This window comes from Centrocercus urophasianus, unplaced genomic scaffold (genome assembly GCF_019232065.1).
Source record: "Centrocercus urophasianus isolate 14NV4802_14NV808 unplaced genomic scaffold, USGS_Curo_1.0 seq_9, whole genome shotgun sequence".
Classification (NCBI taxonomy): domain Eukaryota; kingdom Metazoa; phylum Chordata; class Aves; order Galliformes; family Phasianidae; genus Centrocercus; species Centrocercus urophasianus.
In genome coordinates, this window is record NW_024885532.1 from 23,758,380 (window position 1) to 23,779,559 (window position 21,180).

The window sequence follows — 21,180 nt, forward strand, 5'->3', positions numbered from 1 at the left end:
CATGTTTTTTTGCAGCCATCCAATTCCATCCAAAATGTCAGTCTGCACTTTTTGAAGCTCCTAGCCCCTGTGGCTGCAGAAACGACTTTGAAAATGGAAATCCTGCAAATACATTTATGGCTCACTGAGACCAAAGATAGCCCAAAACATTTACCTCAAACATGTTAATCCCCATCTGTCTCAACAAGAGGCTCACAGATTGTGGAATACAGCACTTTTCATTACGTGACATGAAAGTCGTGCAACAACATGCACAACATTCTCTATCTTCTCTACTGAAGCTCTCGTTTTCCATCAAAGAATCAGAACACAAAGCGTGCTTACTGTGGTGTTCTATCACCTGAGGGAGCAGCACACAGTCAGAAAGCCCACCATGCAACAGGAGTGAAAGGAGCCACAAACTTGAGCTAATAACCCCAGTGAAACAGATGACAACTGTATTCTTGCATACAGAACAGCCTTGTTTACAACCATACATACACTCTGCCTTCTCAAATGCCCACACGAAGTCTGAGGCAGGTTTCTTAAAAGTAGTTAACAGGAGAGTCTGCAATATTCAGAACCAATGAGAAATGTAGTAAGGTATACTCCATTAATTAGATATACTCAAGAAAGCACTAAAAAAGAAAATGACATCTCAGCAGCAGAATAAACAATATTCCTGGAGAATTTATATTCTGCTGTCATGGAATCTGATCCATTGTGTTAGACTGTAACATGCTATGGCTCCTCAGCTACTTTTGAACAGTCATCTGGATAGAATTTTTCAGTGAAAATGAACGTTTGTAAAGGTATACTTACTTATCATCCCTTTCTAAGCATTTTACCAGAATTGGCAAAATTCCAGATTTTATTAAGTCATCAATAGGTGGATTTCTGTCACTGGATAGGAGTTTTCTGTGAAATTCAATGTAGAAGTAAAATAAGTAACCTTCATCATGAAAAATGTGCAGAGTTCATTTCTGTGCCTCCGTTCATTCATTTTTACCTTGCAGCTTGAACAGCACTCAGCTGGATCACTGGGTTGTCACTTGTGGCGTTCTGAAATAATAACAACAGGAACTAAAAATGCACAGAACAAGCACTGCTAATGATAAACAAATACATGAAGAAATGAAAGTAACGTACCTGCAGTATAGCTTCTAGTGTTACATTTTGCTTGAAAAGAAAAACAAAATGTTTCAGTCATTTTGTTGCTTTTGTTTCCTTCTTTTTCAACATATTATGCAATCACACTAATTTAAACAGTGCATCAGTTCACGATTTCGCTTTCAAATAACTATAAGGTTTCCACTGTTGAAGTAAAATCAGAATACTTTGTTTTGAGATACCAAAGCTATGGAAGTCATTCCCAGAATCGAGGGACTTACTGCTTTGAAGTCAGCATCAACATCAGAATCTTCTAAACTTTCTTCTTGGGGAACGTTTCGTTTTTTCAAAAGATGTTCATCTCTTTTGTTCTGGAAAGGAATGGCAAAAAATACATACATTCAATGCTAATTAGTAGGGTGATGATATCATAGCCTCTTTCAAAATAAGACTTCAAATAGAATCACTTTTATAAAGCCATTTGTAACTGCAAACAGAATTCACAGTATTTCACACAGAGCTATAATAGTCCATGAAATCTGAATGGAAAAAAAAACTTGCAGTTATCAATTTTCTAACAAAATTACTGTACATGTAGATCTGGATGACATTCGTGTTCAGCCACATGTAACAGAAACTATTTTCCAGCGTAAGATCTTCAGCTAAACGTACTTTGAAGTTCCCTTGTTGCATTAGTTTTAACCCTGTGTTAGCCCTGTGTGTAAAGCAGCACTGACACCTGTGGCATTGCACAGTCAGCCTGCTCCAACAAAGCAGCCTCCAGCCACGGCTCCTTTAAGGAATTAGACAAAGCACTGCCATTTCAGTGATAAGGTAATGATTCAATATTTATACCTTTAATTAGAACGCCTTGAGCCCTAATTAAAAAAGAAGGGAATCAAATCGGTGCTTGCAACTGTATCCAGACACTTCTGCAATCTACAATGTCTTAAAAGTATTATTATTCCAAAGTATAAAGTGGCATTTTCCAAATGTTAGACTAGATTTTTTGCTTGCTGTGTCTAGAGATACAATTACAGAACACGATGATGCAGCATGTATATCTGAATACTTTTTTTTATATATTTTAATAAGCACATTAAGATTTCAATCAAAGCAAAGCAAAACACTGGGAAAGTGTATTAAACAGCTCTTAAAAGTGTATTAAACCTCGACCATGTATATTATCCCAGCACTGAACAGCAGGCTTTGTGGTTTCCAAACAATTATCTGCTGCACAATCAAGAGATGACTACAGAGATCGTATCGTATTATGCCTTGCTTCTAATGTACCCCAAGCCCTTTAAACTGAATGTTCAATGTTCAATGGAGCCCCCCACACAGCATTTCTTCTGGAGTGAAGGAAGACAGAAATGAGCAGGCAGTTCAATGCTGAGAAGACACCACCACACAGACAAGCTGTACTGGGTGGCTAACAGATGGATTCACCATGAAGACCTGTGTCACATTCCTGTTATTCTCCCACACCAAATACTTGGTGCTGCCATTCTAAGCAAAGAGCAAACACCATTCTACCTGAGTCAATCTGGCCTTGCTCAAGCACATTTTGCCACTGTTCATCTAACTCACAGTCAATGCTCTGGCGACTGCAGGGAACAGATCTGATTTCCAGAGGCCCCTCCCAGGTGCAGGTCTGCATTATTCCCCTGTGAGGAAGCGGTTCCTTCCTGTCTCAAGATGGATGGCTCTTACATGAGCACTTGTGCTGTGACTCTAAAACACACCAAAACTGGGAGAAGGGACTGATGCTGGAGGAATGTCCTGATGCCTTCAGTACTACCGTCCTTCTCCTTCCACCCTGAGATACCACTTCAGTTCACATTGGCCACACTGGTGTCCACACATGCATGAATGTACAGGAAGAAAAACAGTTATTAGGGTGCGCACGCTGATTCCACATTCATTTCTTGTCTACAGAAAAGATGCAGGCTGAATTAGCTGGGGTCTTAGTGCAGAAGTGCCACTAGCTCTCTGCTGGAGCAAGTTAAACAATTCACTGCAAATCATCAACTGGGAAGGACTGAGTTTCTTTGTCACTAGCAGCAAACTACAGTGATAAAAAGGTAGTTTTCAGTCTGAGTTCCCCTTAAAGCATTTGACTGGATCATAAAATTCAGGGAGAGAGCCTTACAGGGTTTTTGTAAAGTATGTTTATTTTAAGAATTGCTCTCCATGGCCATTCAGCTGTAATATTTACTTGTTTTCAAACAGTGATTCGTTATCAGAGGTGCTCAGCTACGCGCTGCAACATCCTGCAATAAAAACAGGTGATCTTTACTCTTATGTTTTTTAGAAATCCTTTTAGAGATGTAGGACTCATGCAGATCCCCTGACTGCAATGATGAAATAACCGGAATAGTCAAGAATTACAGCAAATGTGAACTATCTTTTCATGGAAATAAAAAAAATTCCAGTTAGGAAATGTCACAGAATCACAATGACCTGGGTTGAAAAGGACCACAATGCTCATCTGGTTTCAACCCCCTGCTATGTGCAGGGTCACCAACCAGCAGACCAGGCTGCCCAGAGCCACATCCAGCCTGGCCTTGAATGCCTCCAGGGATGGGGCATCCACAGCCTCCTTGGGCAACCTGTTCCAGTGCTTCACCACCCTCTGTGTGAAAAACTTCCTCCTGATATCTAACCTAACCTCCTTTGTCTCAGTTTAAAACCATTCCCCATTGTCCTATCACTACTTGTTCTTTCTAGTTTCTTGCTTATAGAAGCCTCCCATCACTAAAAGATAAAACAAAGCTTCTCTAACTGCAAATTCTCCTGTTTAGGTGCTGCTTTTTTTTCCACACCTCTGTTTTAGTGGATTCCCCCACCACTGAATCCACTGATCTTAAGGAACTACCTTCATATCCAGGGAGAGAAAGGAGGTACCCTGCTTACTCCACACAAAATCACCTGTGCTGGGGCAGAACAGGAGAGAACAGGCACACTTTAGACATCCTCCACTGAGATCCCTCCAAAACGTGGAAGGGATGAAAGAATCATTTCAAGTCAGTCTTCCTACGTGGAAATTCAAAAGTAAGGTCCAAACCCTGTCAACTGTGTTTATGTTAAATAGATGCCATCCATTTGTAACAAAAACCACACTATTAAAAGGGACAGGAACATTAAGATATTCACACACATGTAGACTGCATTTATATCTAACACACATTTCTTTGACCCTCCTTTTTTTTTCCTCCGAAATGACAGTAGCTAGAAACAGATGAAACTGTATGATTCACTTGCTAGCTTGAAACATATAGGAGTTTTTGGATGCAAGAAGCAAAGTCACACTGTAACTGTGGTACTGAATACGGATGCATATCTCACTATAGATGTGTGCCTCCCTTCAAAATAAACATTATTTTGAGCTATCAGTGTTCATCAGGGTTGTGTCTCTACGACAGTGTAACATACAGGCTGTGGTATCCAGTTACTCTAGAACACAAGAAGGAAGATGCATCTTGATAACCTCTCTCAAACATCCTGAAATACAAGGATGGTAAGAGCTGGAATATAGCTGAGAGTTCAGAAATCACAGATGGAACAAAGCACGAATCCCTTTGTGGGTGACTGAACAGCATCTGCACAGAATGGAAGGAATAGCCTTCATGTGCCAAGCAACTGGAAAATCACTCCCCACAAACACCAGGTGGTAACCCGAGAGCATACCAGTAGACAAAGCACTTCAGAAACACCACCTGGCTGAAGGCACTACTCTTCAAGATGCACACTTCACGTTTATTCATAGTGAGTGAGCTTCTATACAAATACTGTAAGCTGACATAGTTTGCTTGAGTAATATCTAGAAAGGTGTGCACAAGTTATCTCTGCCTGTGGCCAGAAAATGGGTGGTGAATATATATATTTTTAATTAATTAATAAATTAATTTGAAGTTCCTCCAATTCTCTATACATCTTTCAGGGATTTGGACAAAGAGGGCATTGCTTGGCAATGGACACAGGAAGATCAAGGAGGATCAAGGAAGGAGGAGCTGGGAATGTTCAGCCTGGAGAAGAGGAGGCTCAGGGGAGACCTCATTGCTCTCTATAACTTCCTGAAGGGAGGTTGTAGTGAGCTGGGGGTCGGCCTCTTCTCTCGTGTCATTAGTGATAGGACCAGGGGGAATGGCTTCAAGCTACGGCAGGGGAGATTCAGGCTGGACATGAGGAAGTATTACTTTTCAGAAAGGGTGGTCAGGCACTGGAATGGACTGCCCAGGGAGGTGGTGGAGTCACCGAGCCTGGGGGTGTTCAAGGAAAGGCTGGATGCTGTGTTGAGGGACATGGTTTAGTGGGAGCTATTGGGAATAGGTGAACGGTTGGACTGGGTGATCTTTTAGGTCTTTTCCAACCTTGGTGATTCTATGATTCTATGATCAGGAACAGAGAAATACATGTTTCTTCTTCAAGAAACTGTCCGTATGCACACAGATGCAGTGGGTATCTCCAAACAGTACCCCCCACAAAAATCCTATTTACCTGGAAGGAGGTTTCATGAATCCCTAGATAAAAAGACACGGAACTGTTCTAATGATAGAAAACAGCTCCCATGAGCAACTCTACAGCTGGCAGGAATGAAATCATTCCACTGCAAAGCCACCAATAGTGAGAACTGCAAAGCAACAATATTTCAAATTCTGATCCATAAAACATACATAATCTAGGTTTAAAAATTTACTATGAAGGCGGTGAGGTACTGAAATAGGAGCTCACAGATAAGCTGTGGATCCTCAAGGATGTTCAGAGCCGGGCTGGATATGGCCCCTGGTCACCCTGATCTAGTAGGTGGCAGCCCTGCCCATGGCAAGAGGGTTGGAAATTGATGGTCTTTAAGGTCTCTTCCAACCCAAGCCATTCTAATGCTTCTGTGAAATCCTACTGAGGGACAGGGTCTCCTGATTAAAGAAGAACAGCACCAGACTACTAAGAAATCTTAACATGATGAGACTGCATAACACTGAGAAGTCTTCCATTTCTAGATGCATGTTAAAAATGGCCACAAAATACACCATAACTGAACTAATCAAAAACCTGGTTCTCCCCAGTTTCAGTAAGTAGCTCCCTGAAGAGCCCCTTACACCTGCACACACAATAGGCAATTCCTTTGGCAGTATGAGTGTGTCCGAGAGAGTAACTCCTAATGTTGGTGTTAACCAAAATAAGCAGGAACAACCATGTAAGATATACTGCCCTCATTCACCTGTAGGAGAGAACTGAATGTCCCAGGACACAACTGACCATAGCTAGAATTTCTGTGAATGCAGGCAACATCTTCAGGCTGTCAGTCATACAGTGCAACAAGCTCAGAAAGTATGATCTGAGCCAGGAAAAGTGAGATTGAACAAGAAAGTTCCTGGAGCTGCTCATTGTTTGCAGATGGTTGGACTGAAAAACTGGCAAGAACATACAGAAGAGGAGTGGAACTTCTGCATGGGCCTGAGGCAGACAGGTCAGCACTTACTGAAAAGCACTAAAAATTTCTTACTGAGAATATTTGGGGATGGAAGGCACCTCTGGAGATCATCTAAGTGAAAAAAGGGAAAAAAAAAAAGAAAAAAAAGAAGCTGTTCTTATTAGCATGTCTTATAAATTCAAAACATTCATGGAACCTTCTAGTCTTAAAAAGCAGCTGTACGGCTATTTGAAACAGCAGTGTATATAGTACTTCCATAAACTGATTGCTCCCCTGCATAAGGTAAAATAAAACAGAATTTGAACCTTGGCAAGATTTTAAAGCACTTGCATTTTGTCATACGGTGAAAAAAAAACTTTTTTTTGTTTTATCACAGCACCAGCTTCTGTGGGCATCTAAGGTGAAGGTGAAGACAAATAAACCTGCCTGGATACAGCCACCCTGCTCAAAGACGGGTGGGCAATCTTTCAAGAGGAGACTGGAATTCCTGCTGAAGGGTAGGGCCTTGTCACCAAGGAAACAATGCAGGTCTTCTGCTTCAAAAGGGAAAGACCTCAACCACTGCTTGAACCACGCCTGTTACCTATAATGAAGTCTGCAAGTTTATTAGCAGTAGCTGACTGCGGGTTATGAGCTTGTCGCTGCTCTGGTAAACATCACACTACAATAGTCTACAGATGTTTCCATACAAACAAAAGGTTTGTGGACATACATGACTGGCAAGAATGCCAAATAGGAACAATAACAATACCATGAGAGCACTGTGATGATCCATTCACAGCCTTTGATGATAGATACCCACCCTGCTTGCTTCACTGACAGCGGGGAGGTTAAATTTAACTACCACTAAGCATGCAAATTCTTGTTTACCTTCTTGGGTGATGGCCACAGGATTAAAAAAAATGCCTATCAATGCAAACAAGATGGAAGAATTCTTCGGGTCAAAAATGATATCCATTAAGCTATGTGCTGAGTTCAGCTTACTACCTCAGACCATGGCAATGGGACATGCTAGCGAAGTTGTGAAAGGTGTTAACAAACATATAATCATATATTCTTCTCAACTTTTCTTCAATTGAGAAGCTTCAAGTGAAAAGAAACAAGTAAGTGTTTGCCTTCAGGTGAAAGAAACTTTATCAAACACTTCTTCACATCAGGGAAAGGTCCACAAACACAGTGTCCAGTAAGGAGATCTGAGCAGTCCGGACATCTCTTCTAAGGTGCCACTGCTAAAAGAGAACAAACTGTGCTAATTTTTAGGGTTTTCACTTAAATATAATTTCAAAATCTTTTAGATTTACTTTTGATTGGAGTGGGGCACCTTAGAGCACTGGCTGCAGTCCATCATGAAAGGAATAAAATGCCTGCAGATCCAACATCAGAGTGGCAAAGAGATGTTCTGAAAACCTCTGCTGAACAACCTCTTAATGAAAGCTTGAATGGATTTCTAGAAACAGCTCTGGGATATGAACCTGGGGAAAGATTTAATTTCTTTAATTGTTGGGAAAGGACCATTAGTTGGCTCTACTTACTGTCTTATTATTACCGTCTTACAAAACTTATTAACACCTACAAAGATTTAAGGGCATGACAAAGGGAAAAAAAAACAATCAGAAAGCCTTGAGGTGATACCAGAAGAACATGTTCTCCAGCCATCTGTTAAGCATAAAAGGATGCTATCCAGAAAAAAAATAGCAGTGATCTTGGGAAGTGAAGAAAACTAGATCTACATCCTACAAGTTAGGAAAGTGAAGACTCTAACAGAAATGAATCTGGCCCAGGATGTTAAGGGCAACAAGATGAGTTTCTGTAAGTGTATCTGTAAAAAAATCAAGACAGGGAAAATAGGGGCCCACTGTTGAATGAAACAAGAGACCTGGTTATAGAAAACAGGGAAAAGGTCAAGGTACTTCTTTTGCTTCAGCTGTTATCAGCAGGACTGGTCTTCGGAAATGCCTGGATTCAGAGATCAAGGGTGAAGGAAAATGTACCTTTGATGGAAGAGGTTCAGGTCAGGGCATTTAAACAAATCAGACACAAAAAAAATCCAGAGGTCCTGATGAAATGTATCCAAAAGTGCTGAGGGAGCTTGCAGACATCACTGTGAAGCCACTCTGTAATTCCTTATCAATCACAGCAACTGGGAGAAGCGTTCAAAGACTGGAGGAAAGCAAACATGATGCCTCCATTCTCCAAGAATGGCTAGAAGAGGACACAGGGAACTACAGGCTGATTAGTCTCATCTCGGTCCCTGGAAAGGCGATGGAACAGCTAATCCTGGAAACCACAATCCAGCCCTACAATCGAACCCCACAGAGGGGAATAAAATACCAGTAGTAGTCAGCATGGACTCATCAAGGAGACATCATGCTTGACCAAACTGAGAAGCTTTGACAATGAAATTACCAGCCTGATGGATAGAAGGGGGAGCTGTGAATACAGCAAGGCCTTTGACACGGTCCTTTGTGAGATTCTCAAAAGTAAGCTGTCGATGAATGGACTGGATGGGCAGTGACTTCAGTTGAAAACTGTCCTAACTACTGGCCAGTAGCACAAAATCTTAATAGAGACTAAGAACTAACAGTGAATCCCAGAGGACAACATTGCGTTCAGTCCTTTTTAACATCTTCATTAATGATCTGCATCATGGGACTCAGCGTATCCTCAAAGTTTGCAGAAGATGCAAAATTGTGAGGAGTAACTGAGAGAGCAGAGGATTGAGCTGTTATCCCAGCTTAAACAGTCTGGAGCTGTGATGATAGGAACCTGAGGAAAGTTTTACAAGGAGACATACAGAGCCCTGCACCCTGGAACGAACAGCCCCAGGCATCAGGACATGCTGGTGTCCACTCAGCTGGAAAGCAGCTCTGTGGAAAAGCACATGGCAGTTTTGGCAGGCATCAAGCTGGACACAAGCCAGCAATGTGCTCCCATCAAAAGAAGGCTAATGGATCCTGGGCTACACTGAGAAGATCTAGGAAGGTGATACTTCCCCTCTACTCAACAATGGTGGCACATCTGGACAGCTATGTCCAATTCTAGGCTCCCCAGCAGAAAGATGTGGAGATACTTAAGAGAGTGTAGCAAAGAAAGACAGAGACAGTGAAGGGACCAGTCCCAAGAAGAAAGGCTATGGGAGCTGAGACTGTTCAATCTGGAGAGCAGGGGATCTCATCAGTAAATCCCTGAAGGTAGGGTGCCAGAGGTCAAAGCCAGGCTCTGTCAGTGATGCCTGGTGGCAGGACCAGAGGTCATGGGCACAAACTGGAGCACAGGAGGCTCCTCCTGAACACCAGGAGCCCTTCTGTGCTGTGCAGTGATGGAGCACTGGCACAGGCTGACAGAGGCTGTGGGGTCTCCTCCTTGGGGATCTCCCAGAGCTGCCTGGATGTGGCCCTGGGCACCTCTGCTAGGCCCTGCAACCTCAGCCATTCTGTGAAACAACACACACAAACAAAGGAGGTTCTGCTAACTAACCTGAACACATCTCTGGAGACGTTCAAGAAATGCTTAGATGTTACACTAAACAACATGGTTTAGTGGGGAAATATTGATGGTAGGTGGACGGTTGGACTGGATGATCTTGATATCTTTTCCAACTTCGGTGATTCTAGGAAGATTTGTTTTTCCTTTTGCACTCTCATCTTCCCCACCACAGTCCTTCCAGTGAGATGAAGACAGATCTTTCTCTTCAAGGCTCATGACTGTAGCTGGCAGGTACTGCACACATAAGAAATCTTATTTAAGAAGGATCAGAGTAGAGATAAGTACTGTATGCCAGAGAAGCAGGTAAATGGACGTATGCCCACGGCTCCTTAATCCACACACTGGTTAGAAAATAACTGCTGCGTATTGCATCAAAGTTAATTGTCAATTAGAGCTTTCATGAGCTCATGTCTGTGAGCTCTCAGACAGCTGAGTTTGCCAAAGTCAAAAAAAACCACCTTGTGAGGGACCTGGAAGTTTTTAGGGTTCTAGTTAGCGCATGATAAAGGAGGACGGCATCCTCTGTTTCTGCTGAAGTTTGGACTGTAACGCTTCAAATGAAGGGTAGCATGTGACCTAATGGCTGTACTAGCACTAATATGGCTAAGTACTATACTTCTTAGAGCAAACAAATAGTCCAAGTTGAGAGCTTTATCCTCCCTTAAAAAAAAAAAAATAAATTACAAAAATTGCCTAGAAGCAAAGGATCCCTAAGAGCAATATAGTTACAGGTTCCATTCAAGCACAGAACTTTAAACTGAATCCTAATCCTCCTCCATCACTACACATTGAGAAGTTTAAAACTGGCACCATTATTTTATTTCTCTGGCAAGAGAGGTGGCTACTTTTTAACCTCTTAGGACCCACTGTTGCACTCATAGTGTAGCCACAATCCAAGACCCTCTTTTCACACTGAAACAGGCTGCCCAAGGAGGTTGTGGAGTCTCTTTCTCTGGATATATTCAAGACCCAGCTGGATGCCTTCCTGTGCAGCCTGCTGTAGGGAGCCTGCTTTGCAGGAGGGTTGGATTCGATGCTCTCCAGAGGTCCCTTCCAACCCCTACAATTCTGTGATTCTGTAAATCAAAGCAGCATAGCAGGTCCACTCTCAAAGTGTTAAACACTAAATTGAAGTGTTTAGCAAGGCCAATATGGAATCAGAGAAGGACATCTGACTAGTAGGAGTGTCATCTGACTGTCATCTGACAGTGCCAACCCAGGACTGGGCCAGCGTTCTGATGGACAACTGCTATGTCAGAAACAACTTCACTTGCTCAGCTGATACACAAATACGTGGTTGGGAAAAAGAAATGTAAAAAAAAGCTGAAGTTGCCTTCTAAATAAGAGCTGCAGCATGCTACAGAGACATCATAAGGTTAATATATTTTTGAAACACTGTGTTGCAACTTGATGTCTGGAATTTCAAGAGAATAAGCACCTTACATTAATGTACACAAATTCTTTATTGCTGTTCAAAGCTGCGATTTATTTATTCCATCTTACAAAAGAGACACGTAAGCAACTTCACCAGATCCATTGATTTGATAGTTATAAGTTGATTTAAAAGACAGATCTGTACCTATCCAGTCCTTCAATTGTAGGAATCAAGAATATGTATTATATGTATATATTTGCTTGTTTTCTTCAAAAGCCAGGTGCACACTTAGCATCTGGATAGCTGGGATTGAGAAGAGATATCCATGAAGGGACACAGATGGATGACTGAAGTCATGCCAACAGAGGCATTTCCTGAATTTGACACACTTGTGCTAGAGTAGCAGTGTTAGCTGTAAAGCTGAAAACTGAAACAATATTAAATCTGATCCACTCTACTGCTGGAACTTACTTAAATTATTTACTCTCTATATTTCAGTCCCAAGTCTATACCAGAAACAGTGGCCTCACATCTGCCACAGAATTCTTGCAGAAAACCAGGTGGCCACCAGCAGCAGTAGTTCAGTTGCTGCAAATCAAGAACTTGGATGCACGTTGAATATTTAACACAGATGACTTTGGGTGTCTGCAATGGAAGACACTCAGCAAACACTCCAACAGAACACAACTTCCTGTGTTCAAGTGTTCTGCAGCTGCTGTTCACTCATGATTTACAGCACGACCTACATCCAGTGCTTACATGTCTTTAAGTGTGTAACAGACCTGTTCATGTGATGGAATACTTGTAAGCAGTCTCACAACTGAAGCAGCTGTATGAGGATATGCTGCATTAGAGAAGCCATCTTTTACAGCACTGCTTGGCTAACGGGCATAGGCCTGCCCAAGTGCTAGGAATGGCTCTCCACAGCATAGCTCAGTTACGCAGCAAGTTTTACACTGAGTCAACATGCTGGCTCTGAAAAACAGAGGGCCTCTGCCATAACAGCAGCTGAATTTTATGATGATAATTCAAATATCAAATTAATTACCTGAATCCCATTTCAGTAAAAGCTTGCTTATTTAATTTTCCGCTTGCTAGCTGTTTGTACATACACAGACAGGTTTCTCCACAGCTCAGTTTCTCTGTCAGGATTGATGAGGCCATAGTCAAGTTAAGCTACACAAAACTTTCAGACACGTTCAGCTAGTTTCTTTGATTAGGAAAATATGAAAGCATTAAACAACTTTTAGATGATGCATCACACTCATGTAAGTACCTAAGATTTTTTTTTCCAGTCATCTAGGTCCACTTAGGTTTCTCTAATGATCCCTTGTATTCTAAGGATAAATCTCACAAGCATTTTTTTGTAATATCATAATGGAAGACAGGAGTTTATAAAAACTCAAAAAAGAAAAAAATATTTTTTTTTTTTAGAAGAACATTAGGATCCCAAAAAGTATTAGCATAAGATTCTTGGTATTATCCTACAAAAATCAAGTAAAAGATTTATCAAAAAAAGTCAATACAGCTCCATCTCACCTTGATGTTAACAAGGCTTCTGACTTCTCTCGGTGTGCAAACAATGCACAAAACAAGTTTCCATGAACGTGGGGGGAAGATGCACTTTCAAGAATGCCCTATAAACATGATCAAGTGAATCAAACGGCAGAATGGAGAAATGCATCAAAGGGAGACCTGAAGGAGCTTGGCCCGAATCTGGAATATTCAAAACATTCACCTCCATCAAGTCACTCGGGGAATACCAAGCTGAGGAGGCTTTGAAGAATACTGGAAATCAGAATGGAAATTCAAGTCAAGGAAGTCTGGAAAAAGCATATGGAATTCAAAAGAAGCCATCATGTCTAAAACTGCATCTACTGAACTATGCAAGTAGAGCACCAACAACTACCCTTGTTTTGTGGTACTAAAGGCAGTGTCCAAAGGATATTATGGATCACAGGCTGAGTTTTACTTAATAACATTCTCAATATAAATAGGAACACTGTAAAGAATTGCCCTTCACTGTCCTCAGCACGATTTAAACCTCAGCTGAGGCTCTACATTTCCAGAAGAATGCTGGCAATCTGAAACTGATGAATAGCAATGAGTTAAATTTAGGTATTTGCACATAAAGAGGGAAGAACTGCATTTGCCTCAACAAGATAAGCCTAAAAGGAACAAGATCTATCTTGAAGTACACTGAAGGTACCCTTCTCTTTACATATATGGCCTAGATGTAGCTCAGTTTGTGGACAAGTCCTCCAGCAGCAAGCCTCTGAGATGCCTAGAAAGGCTGTTGGAAATATTTTATAAATGACAAAGGTGCAACAAGTCCTGTATTTAGGCAGAGAACTGAACCAGATTCACTTCTCGTGGTTATTATCTTCCCAGCTGTGCTGGCATTTAACCTGTATAACCAAAACCTGACCCTAAAAATCAACTTCCTCCACAGTACAGAAATAGTATTTTCCAGAAAATAAAACATGCTAACTACGGTGGTTTCACACCACTGCTGGGCAACTCACCTCCACCACACTGCTTTTACTCTTCCTCCTCAAAGCGAGGGAGAAAATACAATGAAAAGGGGCTCAAAGGTTGAGATAAGGACAGGGAGATCACTCACAGGGAAAACAAACTCACCACAGGGAGATCAATGTAATTTAGTGCTTACTGCTAACAGACTGGAGCAGTGAGAAATTAAAAGCAAAAAACACCTCCTTCCTCCTACTGTGAGCAGCACAGGGGAACAGGTTGTGGTCAGTCCACAACACTTTGTCTCTGCTGCTCCTTTATGGTCACCTTCTGTCCCTGCTGCCCCATGGGCTCCTCCATAGGATGCACAAGGATATCTGCTCCACACAGTACTCCAAGGGGACAATGCCAAAGGGGAATAGCCTGCTGTCTCCATGGGCCTCTCATTGGGCTGCAGGGGAACCTCCTGTCCTCCTTCCGCATTGATGCTGGGGGCTGCAGAGCTGTTTCTCTCCCACTTCTCTCTCCCCTTTCAGCTACTGTTGCACAGAGGTTTTTCCTTTTCTTAAGTCTGCTCTCTCAGAGCACAACCATCACTCACAGCTCAGCTCCAGCCAGCAGCAGGTCTCTGTTGGAGCAGCTGGAGCTGCCTGTGATCTGACACAGGGCAGCTGCTGGGAGCTGCTCACAGAGGCCAGCCCTGCAGCCCTGGCTACCAAAATCTTGCCACATAAACCTAATACAGTAACTTTCATATCTTCTAAGTGCTAAAACTCTTTTCCCCCATTCAGAGACTTCAAACATTCAAACAGCTGACAGCTTCACAATAATATGAGAACTGGTACAGAAAGCATTCACTTCCAAGACATAAATCTGAGTAAATCAGTACTCAGTTCTGCTCTACAGAGCCTATGGACCGGCAGAGTAAAACTAACATTAGAAACCACAGTTCATAACCTACAAATACACAACTTCTCTATACAAGTCTGAGGTCAAACAGCAAAGTTTATGGGAAAATGTTCAGCAAAGATACCAAGGCATTATAAGAAAATCAACACTGATAAACAGAAGCACTCACCTTCCGCAATTCAATTGTAACTTCGTTTCTGTGTCTTCTCATAGTCTGGAAGAAAAAAAAAAAAAAAGAAAAGAATTTATATATGAGTGAAGTGTTGTGTATGTTTTGGAATCCATTGTTTCTAGGTCAAAAGTACACTCATTCATTCAAAGATAGGGAAAACAGTGTGCATAATGTAGAACTCAATCTCTCCTAGTAAGATGCATGAGTTGTTCTGTTCTTCTTTTTTAAAAAGAGATTACACACCTTACAGAAAGCTTTGCTATAAACCACAATAAGTATCCTAAAGACAGAAAATATTTACTTCTCCACAGAGTTTCACTGGAATTACTCTTCCGGTGTTTATGTACATGCATGAAAAACAGCAGCAAATACAGGTTCAGACAGTCTCAAGATTCCTATGACCACACTCATGACCCAAACACATAACCTACGCCTATCATCTGGCCAGAATAGGCCATGAGTGACAGCAGACAACTGAGTTCAATGCAAAGACAGGTTAGGCTCGTGGCAAAAGGAAACCTAGTGGTACAATGGCATAGAATCTACTTCAAATCTACAGCCTAAACACTGTAAGGGAAAATGAGCCCATACAAGCCTTAATTCCCGGAAGATACCAGGCATTCAATATGCATTCTCTACAATACAGTTATCCCTCTTAGCTAAGAGGGATTAAAAGAGTCAGTAAGAACAGCTTATCTTCGTGAAAGCACTCTCCCTAGGCTCATTTTACAGTGGAGAACGTGTACCATCAGAATGTAACCAGAAGAAAATCAGGACTGAATGACTGCTGGCAGCCTAGAAAGATCAGCCACACTAACTAAAACTTACCTGTTAAAATACTTCCTGTGTTCCATCCTTGCTACTGACCTTCACTGCCACTTTCGCTCCTTTTGAGTTAGAGCAAATAACTTCTGTCAAAATGAGCAGTACACAAAAACCAACATTACTGCCCTCCGGCCACCCAGGGTAACACTGAACATCCTAAAGCTCACACACGGGTAAATGAAATGAGAGCTCTTCACATGAGCCTACATGGGATGCAGATTCAACATTACCCCTGGCTTTACTGCTCTCAATCCGTTTGCACTGCAGTATCCATTTAATTATCTTAGGCTGACTTAAGCATAAGGAAGACTTGTCTTCCTGTTCAGTGCTTGATTAACCAACTCAGGTCAACACAAGTCTCATTTCACATCTACAAGCATGAAACGTGCTGCCTCAAACAAGACAAGTCCTCACTGCACTAAGAGGACACGCAAACCGCAGCATCTACCAGAACCACACTTTTCCCCTCCCTCACCATTTTGTTACACCACTTGATCCCTGCGACCACCTACGCCCGATTGCTGAGGTATGGGAAGGAATTGGAGAGCTAGGGAATGGGTGAAAAACCCAAAAAGATGAAGAACTTGTCAAGTCACTGCATGCAGCTAGCTTGGTCAGTCATTCAAGCTGCTAGCCAACTAGAATTTTATACTTACTTTAATAATTAAGTCAAATCTAAGGCCACTAAACAGTCTAAAAATGCTTTTCAATACTTCCCATCATAACTCTGCTCTGTTAGACAAATCTGTCTTAATTTTCTACTACAAAACTTTTTTTTGGATCGTTCTGAACATGCTGGACACCAAATCTTCTACACTTAAGCCATACCTCAGCACGACCCATCACTTAACCTCAGCACCCTTTAGCAACTCCCCTCACACCAAATCCAGTACTGTAAGCAGTATTATGGATTACGGAATTTCAGAGATCTAATAGATGCAAGGCAGAAGGTAGCTTCCAGTTTGATCCCAAATTATGATTTCCACCTGCATTTTCTCAGTTATCTGTGACAGTACTCGAGAATATTTTCCATTGAACACACAAAAAATCAGACCACATTTGAAACTCCTTAGGGGATAACCATAACATTTGTCACCTACCATTCAACAAACAAGGCAGATTTAAGAAAAATACGCCATTTCAACTGTTTAGTAGCTGATTGCTGTAGTAAAGAGAAAAACAGTGCAGCACCAAGCAAGCATTACTATTCATTTCATCAATTTATCTCTAGCAATACTTTAACTGAAGATGGTTACTCAGAGTAAACTCTTCACAAAAGCTCTACTGGGAAGACTCTAAGCTTCTTCCTAATGACAAGTTGTTCACTCAGCTCTTCTATTGGGTTTTATCTTTGCTTCACGCTTCCATTATTTCAGCCCCAACGATCCTATCCTATTACAATCCCGTCTCAATATTGTTCTTCACTAGTTGTTTGCTTTTAACAAATTGCTTTTCAAAACATTTGACTACTGCATTATGGTTTTACACTTGACATGCAAGAAATCTCCCATCTCTTCCTCATTTAGAGAGCTATCACTCTTCAGAAACATTCTTCAGAGAGCTTATCAACTTCGTGGACGTTTTTCTGAGTAGCTGAATACATTTTCTGAGCTTCCATACGTGTCTTAAGGCAATCTCCACATCACCTGAGTTTTACCTTTTTAGGCATTCTTCTGCATTTCCTTTTAAGCTTTTTGTACACAGTTTGCCATTTGAAGCAGCGCCGTCAGGTTTTCTTCCTTTCCTCCTTTAAAAGACACAACGCAGGCAGCATGCACCACTAAGTGCTGAGCTGCTCCTCCGTTAGCAGAGCAAGCAGGAGATGTCACCTAGACAAAACTTCACTAAGCACTAAGGACTCCCAGGGGGAATCCAGCTCCATGTCATCACCATGCCTTTAAAAATCCAGTGTGTCAGAGGACCCAGGGCCATGCAAAACTCAGCAGTGCAGCATTAGGGCTATGGTCTCTCCCACACATACATGGAACAGAAGAGCCTATGAGGGTTACACCTGGCTGCCATGCTCTGACCGTGACCAGATGCACACTGACATGATTTCTAGCCTGATGATGCAAGCATTTGTGCCTCTGGCCACTAGATACTGATATATGACCACAGATTCCACACCAAACACGTCAGTTGTTGGAATTACAGAATGTATGTGAAAAATACACGTATGCATACGGGTATGCACCAGCCACGTTTCTTAGTTTTACTCCTTCTGTTTAATTAAGATTTGTTTACACTGCTCCCCCTTCTTGACTATCTTTTCTCTCCCACAGGAGCAGACAATGATCCAGTAGTGAAGGAACTGCTCCATGACAGATCTCAATGCAGTTAGGCTATCTGTGCCTTGACAGACCTTGCTTCTAAACCCAGAAACATGCTTCACTCATCTGATGACAAGGAAGCCAGGTGCCATATAGCACCATGCTATGTACTGGACCTATCTGCTGAGCTTTTGTAAGCTTTCAAGTGTGCAGATTGATAAGCACAACCTGTTTTTATTTTATACAACAGGGTTAGTGAATTAATTAGAATTTCTTAAAAAGTAGGTATAGAAAGTTCATGCTTCAGATGAACTATTTTAGAAATACAGCAGTTATCAGCATCTTCTTACAGCTCCAGAAGCAAACACAACATAACCCAACAGCTATAAACGAAGCTTCCCTTTAAGGAAGCATTACCACTTAAGAACAAGCTTTCATACGACCTGCAAGCCCCAACATGTACAGAGTCAGTATGTATTATTTACAAGAGATTTACACCAATGGAAAGCTTAAACATTTTCCCCAGCTAAAACAGAAAACGATTTCCCAACCTAAGCCCATGGATTCCTTGCCAGCTTTTAAGCTGGGAGGACAACCATCTGCTAAAACCTCCATGCACAGTACTAGCTGCAGCCTAGCAAGATGCCAGCAATGCAGGCAATACCATGTTTGACATCCACAGCATGCGACTGCAGTCATTTCTCAGCTTAACGTACTCAAACGCGTAACTTCAAGCCAAGCTGAAATGGCATCTTTCAAAGCCATCACAAGACAAAGCTGAACCATTTCACTGCATGAAACCAGACTCCAAATCTCAGAGGGAAAACTCGGCAAAGGCAGAATCCTTAAAAACCACAAACTGACTCAAGTTTATTCCCACAGAACGTAAACCTAAGCACAAAGGTACTAAAGCATCATATTCAAGGTGCAAAATGGTAGAACAAATAAACGGTAGTAACTATTGGTTAGCACATACTGCTAAGAAGCAAGAACATATAACAGTTAACAAGTTGTGCTACAACTTTACACATCACTGAACAGACTAGGAGGAACAATCCTTGAGAGCAGCCCTGCAGAGAAGGACCTGGGGGTCCTGGTGGATGAAAAACTCAACATGAGCCAGCAGTGTGCTCTTGCAGCTCGGAAAGCAAACGGTATCCTAGACTCCATCAGAAGAAGGGTGGCCAGCAGGGACAGGGAGGTGATCGTCCCTCTCTACTCTGCTCTCATGAGGTCCCATCTGGAATACTGTGTCCAAGAGTAGGCTCCCAATGCAAGAAAGACAGGGAGCAGTTGGAGAGGGTCCAGAGGACAACCACAAAGATGATTGGGGGGCTGGAGCACCTTCCCTATGAAGACAGGCTGAGGGAACTGGGTTTGTTCAGCCTGCAGAAAAGAAGGCTGTGGGGTGACCTCATTACAGCCTTCCAGTACCTAAAGGGAGCCTACAAACAGGAGGGGAATCAACTCTTGACAAGGGTAGATACCAGCAGAACAAGGGGAAATGGTTTTAAGTTGAGGGAGGGAAGATCTAGGTTGGATGTCAGGAGGAAGTTCTTTACTATGAGAGTGGTGAGGTGCTGGCACAGGCTGCCCAGAGAGGTTGTGGATGCCCCGTCCCTGGAGGTGTTCGAGGCCAGGTTGGATGGGGCCCTGGGCAGCCTGGTCTGGTATTAAATGTGGAGGTTGGTGGCCCTGCATGTGGCAGGGGGTTGGAGATTCATGATCCTTGAGGTCTCTTCCAATCCAAGCCAGTCTATGATTCTATCATCACTCAAATCATAAGTAAGTTCTTGAAGTTTCGCAATGTGATCTTTCTCTTCCAGTTTGTAGTCTTGTAGTGGAACAGTTAGTTACTGGTGAAGCTGTCATGCCCCAAGAACACTGAGCCTGCTTACAAGTCAAAACCAGACACCTAGCAAAAAATTTAATATCAGGTTCCTTGGTTTATTTTTCATTACCTTATGAAACAAATCAGAAAAAAAAATAAATCTACCAGATGCTGCTAGATAAATCAGTATTCTCACTTCTGTTCTTTCTGAATACTCTCACAAAGCCAGATGCAAAGCGTTACATGTCAAGAGCTGCACTGACATCTTCCACTTAAAAGAGATATAATCTCCACTTTCCAAGCACCAAAACAGACGCTGACGTTTATACGTCAGCAAAGAAAGTCACAGTGCATATCTGAGCTGCTGTGTTATGGACTGCAACACTTACTAATATAATCCAATTATTTCATTGCTCCTTTGTAGGCTCTCCCACCCTTATGACAAAGGTCAGGAAGAGCTAGAAACTCAAACCTAACAAATGGAGGAACCTTATTCCAGGGCAATACAAAACACAATGATGCTATGCTGACACAAGATAAAAATTTATTAAAAGAGACTAAGCCTTGAAAATAAAGCAAGCTTCTTCAAATCAACGTCCCAAAACAAGGCTTCAAAGAACGCTACAGCTCCTGCAAAACAGCCTTTGATTCTGTCAATGGGCAGAAGCTATTCTCATCAGATCAGCATTCCAACTGTGCTATTTCTCCCCTGACAAGGTATGTCAAAGCTCAATTTCAGTCAGAAAAGGAAAATTTCATCCCCATTTTTCAGTCAATAGATATGGAGACAAAACTGAGCATAAAACTCTCGATATCAAGCAGTGACTGAAGATAACCCTGCTAATTTCTGAATTGTCACTGTAATGTAACCCTTGTTACTAGTGTATTTAAAGACACATCTTTAAGTCACTGAACATTTGGGATCTCCTGGCTTAAGCATATAAGAGAATTGCGACCAGCAGGTCGAGGGAGGTGATTCTGCCCTTCTAATCTGCTCTCATGAGACCCCACCTGGAGTACTGCATCCAGTTCTGGGGCCCCCAGCACAAGAAGGACATGGAGCTGTTGGAGCAGGGTCAGAGGAGGGCCAGGAAGGTGATCAGAGGGCTGGAGCACCTCTCCTACAAGGACAGGCTGAGAGAGCTGGGGCTGTTCAGCATGGAGAAGAGAAGGCTCCTGGGGAACTTTATAGCAGCCTTCCAGTATCTGATGGAGGCTTAGAGGAAAAACTGGGGAGGGACTTTTTATAAGGGCATGGAGCAACAGAACAAGGGGAAACGGCTTTAAACTGGAAGAGGTAGAATTAGACTAGATATT

At 42.1% G+C, this 21,180-nt stretch overlaps 1 protein-coding gene across 2 annotated transcripts in view; it reads right to left on the minus strand.

Annotated features, from left to right (window-relative positions):
- The window catches only part of KPNA3 (karyopherin subunit alpha 3), a 53,070-nt gene that overhangs the window by 18,888 nt on the left and 13,002 nt on the right, over window positions 1–21,180 (minus strand). Inside the window, exons 1-6 of one of the 2 annotated variants that reach the window (XM_042838901.1) lie at window positions 15,766–15,859; window positions 14,935–14,979; window positions 1,371–1,460; window positions 1,129–1,158; window positions 989–1,041; window positions 802–897 (exon numbers count right to left, since the gene is read on the minus strand). In XM_042838901.1, the coding sequence (XP_042694835.1) occupies window positions 802–897; window positions 989–1,041; window positions 1,129–1,158; window positions 1,371–1,460; window positions 14,935–14,976 (311 nt within the window). In that variant the 5' untranslated portion in view covers window positions 14,977–14,979; window positions 15,766–15,859. Of the gene's footprint in view, window positions 1–801; window positions 898–988; window positions 1,042–1,128; window positions 1,159–1,370; window positions 1,461–14,934; window positions 14,980–15,765; window positions 15,860–21,180 lie in introns of those variants that run through there. The other variant, XM_042838900.1, reaches the window with a different exon arrangement.